At 33.4% G+C, this 9116-nt stretch overlaps 1 protein-coding gene across 1 annotated transcript in view; it reads right to left on the reverse strand.

Annotated features, from left to right (window-relative positions):
* Faah2 (fatty acid amide hydrolase 2) overlaps window positions 1-6251 on the reverse strand; it is a 141859-nt gene extending 135608 nt beyond the window's left edge. The window contains exon 1 of the mRNA XM_005401548.2: window positions 5963-6251. Coding sequence (XP_005401605.1) covers window positions 5963-6154 — 192 coding nt within the window. The 5' untranslated portion in view covers window positions 6155-6251. The remainder of the gene's footprint in view (window positions 1-5962) is intronic.
* Between the last annotated feature and the right edge of the window lie 2865 nt (window positions 6252-9116).

The following is a 9116-nucleotide window of genomic DNA, read 5'->3' on the forward strand; positions in this document are numbered from 1 at the left end:
TTTGTATCTCCTTGTCTGAGAAGTGTGTACAGAATTCCCAAATTCAGAGGACAGAAAGTAAACGAAAAGAAATTAGATAAGACAAAAGAAGTTCAAGAAAAAAGCAAGATAAATAATAAAGTCTGCATATTATACTAAATGGAAAGAAGTAAACCAATGATTTCATCATATGTGTTAAGGAATGAATTTCCTACTCAGATTGCAATGAGATTTAGTAATTAAATTTTGTTCAAAATACAAAGCTCAGCTGTACATAGTTTATGAGAAATTCACTTGGAACAAAGAAAGAATGAAAGCTTTATAATAATGAAAGTTGGCAAATACATACTTGCTGAATATAAACAACAAGAAAACCAGTGTTACTATTAGTATCATGAAGTGAATTTGAAAATTACCGTATGAAATGGTACATCTCATAAGATGTTATATAAGTAATACATCATTTTTGTACTAAAAAGCAAGTGAATGTATAAAACATCAACTCAAATGGGAATATAAAAAGAACTTGATCTGAAATGCAAACACAGGAATAGACCAAATAGGTCTTTCCAAAATCTATAGAACAAATAGATGAAAAAAAGGTATATCCACTAATTTAATATACAGCTAACATGGTAAAATATATACATGGAGTTTTCACTCCATCAAGAGGAAACATTAAATAAAAAGAGTACACATTGTCTGTATTCATAAATAACAAAGATAATAGTGCACTTATTCACAAAGAAAAAATTTAAATTTAAAAGTTTTTTGAAACAGATTACGTCAACTGGGTAATTTGTCATAATCCAATAATATTAGGAACCCAATACATAAAGGTGATTTCAAAGGTTCTACTATTTCATAAACAGTCTTACATAGAGTCAGTGAGTCAACTAGGTGAACATTAAAAATGAAAAGAAGTTGGGCCATGGACATAGCTCAGTGGCTAAGCACGTGCCTGGCAAGTGCAAGGTCCTGAGTTCGATTCCCGGTACCAAAAATAAATAAATAAATAAAAAGAAGTTATAACCATAAATACAGGATAGATTGAAAGTATTAAAAGAAAACAATGTATATACCTGTACCTTTTTTCTTGGGCTAATGCCAACCTGTCCTTTAGAATTGTGCACCTAATAGATTACTATTAGATTTTTTAAAATTCATCCTTAAATAATGATTTCAATCACCATAAAACTATATTGCAGTCTAGTGTACATACAGTTCTGATGTAAAGAACGTGAATTGTGCAGCTGAGTTCTAGAATCCAGCCACCTCATCAATGTACACCACTCCATAATTCTTCATATTTCCACCTACTGCCTTAACTGAGCTTGTGGCAAGTAGATGGGTAAAACAAGTATTAGAAGGGATAATACACAAAAATTGACATTTGTTTAAAACTTAATTGTCAAAAACTTTATATGTATTATGCAATTAAATACTCTTGAAAACAAATGTAATATCCCTGTACTGTAAACAAAGGCCATTGAAGATTATTTAGGTCATGAAATTTAAGCAAGATCACACAACTGAGCATGTATACATGTGTTTACTTTTTTTCCCAAATGATCCCTGCTGGTACAGAGAAGTAAAAGAACATGTATATGATTAGAAAAGTCATTCACTACAGGTAAGTATAAATGAAAAGTAAAAATTCCTCTCTCTCTCTCCCCCTCTCTCTCTGGTTTCTTTCCTTCCCTCACATAAATTATATTCATTGTTTTATTTCTTATAATCTTTACCAGCTAACATAATTTAGAACTATTTATATCACTTTCTGTAGATTTGTTTCATACTGATTAACGACTGTATTGTTTTCATTTGGTCAAACTAAAGGAGAGAATATTGATACTTGTAATAGTTAAGAATTAGATAATAATTTTTCTAATATCTTCATTAAATATTATCTTTATTGGAAATATCACGAGCAAATAGTTTATAAAAATCTAAAAATAAAACTGCATACATTATTACAAGACATAATCACCCTGCTATGTGATAGGAAATCAGTGCTTATTCTTCCTATGAAACTGTAACTTTGGACATACTGACTAACTTCTACCCATCTTCCTCTGTCCTCTCACAACATGCCCCCTCAGCATGTACAATTAATAAGCGACAATTACAAAGAAAATTACAATAATCATGCAAAGAAAGAATCTCTTTGTACCCCTGATTCCCAACACCTTCTAGCATCAACTACTGTTACCACTTTTTATGATTCTTTTCAGCAACAGATACTATAAACAGAAAACAGATAGATACTAAATAGAAACAACAAAAAACAGATAAAGGTAATCTTTTTCATACAAATGATAGCATAGTATAAACTATGTGGCTTTTTGTTTTTTCACTCAAAAAAACATCTTAGAACTCATTCTTTATCTTCTACATGAAGAAACACCATACCATTTTAATTGTTGACAATTTTGAATGTGTAGATATCTTGTACCAAATGTAATAAAGACCCTGATTTCCCTTTATAAGTATGTATTTTGACAAAAACAGATGAGAATGTCTTCATACACATGCCATTAGATGATTTGGAAGTAGAACTTGTGTCTTCAAAACCCCATCAACTTGGGGTCCCCAACAAATCAATCTTCCAAATGTGCATAGACAATTACAACACTGTTAATCGTGGTGAACATAAGACGATACTTTTTTGTGAGAGCCAGTCTTAGAGACCAACTGAGGCTATGAAGTTTCAGAAGAAATAGTGGTAGCCTGAATTCTTAATAATGAGCAATTACAAGAGATGTAAAAGCAAGCATAAAGAAAATAGACACTAACTTACAAGGATATGATTGTTCAATCAGAGAGTTAATTATCAGAAAACATTACTTTCCATTAAGTTTACCAAAAAATGTAATCAGATTTACTAGGTTCTATAACATCTTAGCTTTACGACACTAGACAAGTTATTATAAAACTTTGAACTTCCATGTCCTATAATAACTCTATACATTATGAAGGCATTATTTTAAGAGTTTTACACACAACAATCATTTCATCCCCACAATCCTATAATATAGATTATGTCCTAAGTACACGTACTTACAAAATAGAGTATGTAGGCCTCTTTAGGAAAAACAAAAGCTACTGATCTAAATCAATACAGATTAAAGTTCTAATTTTTGAATAATACAAATAAAATTTTTTAAATAAATAAGAAATATATCAAAATTTTTATCCAATTTACATAGTTTTCCATGATAATTGTAAACTGTGGATGTGATTATTTTGTTGCAAGTGTATATACATATGTATGTGTGTATTGTAGGCATCTGTGTAAATGCTGATCACAAGAGTGGATTTGAGTAAATCAAAGGTAAGTAGTAGAGAGAAAGAAACACAACCAAATTTCCACAAGAGATGCTACCATCCATGATGGTATTTTCTTTCTTCCTATTAAAAGATAGGTGACCATCTACAGCATTTGTTAACTTTTAGTGAATATGTGGTAGGAATTTTATAGTTTTTACTTCATTCATGTATCTTGGGAACTTTATGAAATAGATACTATTGTATCCCATTTTACATTCCAGGAGTTTGGGGTTTACAAGAATAAATCACTTCCTCAATTTAAGGCACTTGAGAGAAAGATAAAATGTGAATCTTTGATCTTTAGAATGATAAAGGAAACAGACTAAATGGACTTGTCATTCCTGCATAAATATTACAAGGATTAAGAACACAGGTGACCTTTGGATAGCACAGTCAAGAGAAAATAAAAATATTTAATTTTTCTGAAGGTCTTAAATCAAACTAAAGATACCAATAGTTTAGACTTTTCCTGGATCTGGTGTACAAGAATTATCCTCTGATGTATTCAAACACAAATAATAATATCTCAATATATATAAGTAACTTCTGAGTCAGAATAGATAATCTACTGGACTTAATACTCCTTAAATAAGTAATACCATCAAGTACTTTTCCATTTTAATCTTAATTTCTTGCTATTTAATATGAGAATTGGAGATAAAATACCTGAAATTCTTAGTATATAGCAGACCTTCTTTAATAAGAGCGTGTATCAGTGCATCTATAGTCCTAGATTTGACCAAAGATTTGACCTAAGTTTCAACAGGCACCAACCCAGTCTTACACAAGGAGTAGATTAAATCATCATTTTCTTTCACAATGGTTTTCTCTCTTGTCTCAACAGCGATATCAGAAAGAAACTAGCTTTCTCAAATAGTTCTATACAGAAGGATTTCTCATCCTTGGCACTACTGATGATTTAATCCAGATAATTCTTTGTTATGGAGAGAGCTGTCTTGTGCACTGGAGTATATTTAGTAGTATCCATGGTCCTTACCCAATTGTGACAACAAAAAATGCCCCAAACATTGCCATGTGTCTCCTGATGGCCAAAACTGCCAGTTGAGAATCATTTCTCTAGAGAAAGAAAGTATGAAAGATAAGAGGCATAACCTCTTAAAGATAAGAGGGACTGGAAGAAAGGTAGTAGAAATAAAACACCATATTCTCTTCACTTTTCCCTTTCAGGATACTTTTATATAAAATATATTTAGATAATCTTTTATGAAGAACACTTATAAACATATTAATAATTGACATCCTTACCCCAAACACGGTGATAGTAACATAAGAATTACTATCACAGGTAGTGTTTTAAGAGTTATACACATATACGCTCATTTAGTCCTCACAATAACTCCATAAAGTAGATTCAATAGAACCTAGAATCAAGTCCATTTTAATGAGATAACTGACATACAAGGATAAGCAACATTTTGAGGACCACACACAAGCCAAGTAGTCTGGCCCCAGAGTTTATTGCTTCTAATCACTAAACCACAACTTATTATGTGCCAGAGACTTAGCATGTGTTATTTGTAATTGTATACCAAGACTTACACAAGATCACCTACCTATGAAAAGAAAATCCAAAAATGCAGGCTCTATTATCTTTCTAGTACACCCCACTACCTCCCTAGTTGTTAGCAAAATCACACGAGTGGGAAGTGTTAGAGAGGAAATACAGGAATAAAGCATGTGATAGCATTAAACAGTAACTAGGCATTCGAAAGCAATTACTCCTTCATGCACTCAAAATGCATGTTCAGATACTCAGAAAGTATTTATTGCATATCTACCCTTTGCCATGCAATATTCTAGATTCTAGAAACAACTCAATAAGGAAAAACAAATGAAGCAATGAGGTCAAGAGGTGAATAAACAAATACTAGACTATAGCCCAAGATCTCTAGAAAACCACCATTCATGTGGCAGAAATAGATAATAGAAATAGATAAAGCCAGTAGAATTCTAGAAACTGTTTCAGCTACTTAAACCTTTGAATTCAGAATCTCCATGAATTTCTGTGTATTTGTTTAAATCATCTTACATCAGTTTCTTTATGTAGATATGGTATTACCAAAATAAGACCTCAGTGACACTGATTACCTGACTCTACATTTGCCTTTCAATATTTGACATATATTATACATTAAATGAGTTGAAACCAAACCAAATGTTATTCTAGACCAATTCTATTCTAATTGTTATTCTTTTGTATGTTCTTTTAAATAAAAAAGAAAATCCCTAGATAGAAAGCAGCAGGGAAATCTGGGAAGGGGGAGGAAAAGGGAAAGAAAAGGGGAGAGAACTTTAATAGCCAGCTGAGAATCAGTTCAAAAACCTGCTCTGACTAAGGTTGCACAATTTTTATGGACAAACTGGACAACTGGACAGAACAATTATGTAGGATGCCAAAATAATCCCACTGATATCCAATTCAAATGCCCTGTATATGAGGACACACACAAGTTCCAGAAGGCTCCTTTCATCCCAAATAATTGTCTATCCTTTGTCACCTTAGAACAAGGAAGTAAAGAAAGTCAGTTCACTTATGTTACCACCTGCTCCACCACTAAACTTTCTGGGAGTTGCCCACTGAAAGATGTGTCCCCTCCACCCTTTCCAGAATCAGCTTTCCTTATATGCTCACCTTCCTTTGTCGGATCATTTTGGCTAGTTGTACCCCAGAGAGCAACAGCAAAGGTTCAGTCACTGGCCCAGTAGTCTTTGAGTCAAATTTCTGGCCTCCAAACACACGAGCAGCTTGTCCTATTAAGCCTATAAGAAAACCTATGGCCCGTAAGCACAGCAACTGCAATCTGACAGTGAGCAGAGGTGCCATAGCTGCCTGGATGCCTCAGGGTCCTAGCACTGGAGGTTTGCATACACCTGGAGCAAAGATGAACAGACTAAGCAGAGGTGTGTTTAGGAATCCCTTGTTTTATGAGTCCAGTATCTACCCACAATTCCCAAGGAGCTTGTTTGTCACCACCTACTGGGCTCCTAGCCAGAGATAAGGGTGGAGCTGAAGCCTTCCCAGCAGCTGCTTGTGTACAATGTAATCTGTGTTTAGTGCTGGAGCAACCCAACCCAGAAAGTGAGATGTGAAAGTTGAGCACTGACTTTAGAGCTCCCCCTCTGTTACTGTATGGCCTTAGGCATTTTATACTATTTTAATCTGCTTATATGCAATATGAGAATAATTGCTTCTATGTTAAAGACATATGATAAACACTAGAAAATAAATCAAAGCACTTAACAAAACTCCTGACAAATAGTAGCAGTAATTATAATTTATTTCATATATACCTGCACAAAAGTGTTACAAGTTTACCTTTGCATGTAAACATTCCATGTGCTCACTGAAGCACCAAACGAAAGTATATACATCTTATCCACATGCATAATGCTTAATCTGTATAAGATCTTTAACATTAAAATATCACTAACAGATAGTGCTGATGAGTATCAAATCCTCAGCCTATATCTCTCTCTTAAATTCTAGACACAAAGCCTATTGTCTATTCCTTTTCTCAAATCCTCATAAATAACCTCCATGTACAGGCAATGTCATTTCTTCTAAGTCAGTATAATTCAGATCTCACTGATATTTACATGAACTTCTACATATAACCTAGCTGATCACATTGCCTTTGTATATAGCACTGTCTTTGTAATATGCAAATCTGGACATTGTTATTTCCTTGCCAGTGTCTCTGCTGTAATTCCACATTTTCCTCATGTGCAAGTCATGGCTACTTTGGCATGAAAAATGCTGTAACATACCCTGAGTTCTTTCACTCCCTCACGTGTTATGGTCTTACCAAAATGAACTACCTGAAAGCCCTCTTTCCCCTCCATATCTTGACCTATGATTTCTTTTCCACATTCTCCATCTGGCTTAAGAAGATTACTGCCTTTTCCAACAAGTCTACTCTCAACTCAGAACTGATTTAATGCCACTTTTTTTTCTACCCCACATTCCATGATTAAAAATATCATATTATTTATAACTCTGTACCTGTTAAGCTTCTATATACATTTTCCATCAAGATATGAGCTCCTTGATGATAAAGCCATTATAATTTCTCCCTGTATTATAAAAGCCTAACATTAGCTTCAGTTTGAAATCAACACCAGTTTGTAGTTTAAAAGTATGAGTTTTTGAAATAATGTTGAACTTGTTGAAGATAATTGTTTCAGTTTGGCCTTGGGGAGGTGAAATGGAAGACATCCCAGGCACTGTCATTTCCCCTGCAAACTCAAGTGAAAATGCATCAAAAAATCAAGCAAAAATAAAGTGCTGGAAAGGTCTTAAGGGAAAAGGCATTCTTCTACATTTTTGGTGGGAATGTAAACTGGTATCATCACTATGAAAATCAGTGTAGCGTTTCCTCAAAAAATTAAATCATTAAATTCTATTTGACCCAGCTATTCCTCTTTTATCTATCTTCCAAAGAAAAGGTGAAAACATCATACAACAGTGATACACATGTAGCTATGTTTATAGCAGCAAAACTCATAATAGCTAAATCTTGAAAGGAGCATATATATCCATCTAAACAACAGTGGGTCAAGAAAATGTGGTATTTGTATATAGTGGAGTATCACTCTGCCATAAAGAAGGATAAATTTGACTCATTTCTAGTAAAATGAATGCATCTTGAATAATGTTATTTCTAATAAATCAGAGAATCTTAAATATTGCATAACTTCTCATATGAAAATCCAAGGTATAGGAAATTTAACAAACAAAATAAAAGATAGAGAATAAGAAACACTAAGATAAATTCTTTGCATATGGGAATGGGATCTGGAGAAAGAGGGAGCGGCGCGGGAGGAGAGGGGATGAGAAAGGAAATAAAACAAATTAAGATATGTTAAGTGTATATAACTACTCCGGAAGGTGAGTGTAAATATTACATAATTCAAACATGTCCTAAAATTATTCCAGTGCATACTGAAGGTTGCCTCACAGCATTCCTACTCTAATTTGGAGCACCTGGTACAATGCACAATAATCAAGAAAGACACATCTTATAGATCCAGTGAACATAGATGAGAAAGTAAGTTGTTAAAATCTAGATACCGTAACTTGAGTCACTTGTAGGAAAACAGATCCACATTGATAGCCATAATGTTAAGTGAAATAAAGCAGACACACAAGGTTAAATACAACATTGTTTCTCTATAAGAGTAAAATAAAGAGCAAAAAAAAAAAGAGAGAGACAGGTAAGAGGTAGTAGAGAGATAGATCATTCTCAAAGGGGAGGGAAATAAGGAGATGGAAGAGAGAATCAGGGAAGAGGAAGGAGGAAAAGGAGAGGGAGGGAAGGGATAAGGAAAGAAAACAAGGAATTGAGATGAATTATGTGCATGTACCAACTCTACACAAGGAGGGTAAACATTACACATTGCAAACATGTGCAAAATGGAGATCAAGGGATGGGTAGAGGAGTGAGAAAGACAAAGGAAAGGAAATGAAAAAATAGATTAAGATGTGTTATGTACATGTACCAAATTTCCATAAGAAATGTAAACATTGTGTACTACACACATGTACTAATAAACTAAAATTTCAAAGTAAGCTAAATAAATGTAATATGGGAAAACTTCTAGACTGCATTAGAGTTTCAAGCAAAATCTATAACTGTGAACTTTCTTTACCAGGAGGAATCTTTGTCAAAGTGAAAGTCTTTACTTCATCTACGTCTAAAATGAGGGATATATATGTCTATGGTAATTTTTAAAAAGTCCATTGACTGAGCAGTGACAATATAGGCTTCAATTCAAATCACTATTTA

The sequence above is a fragment of the Chinchilla lanigera genome, unplaced genomic scaffold (assembly GCF_000276665.1).
Source record: "Chinchilla lanigera isolate Chin_1 unplaced genomic scaffold, ChiLan1.0 scaffold00074, whole genome shotgun sequence".
Classification (NCBI taxonomy): domain Eukaryota; kingdom Metazoa; phylum Chordata; class Mammalia; order Rodentia; family Chinchillidae; genus Chinchilla; species Chinchilla lanigera.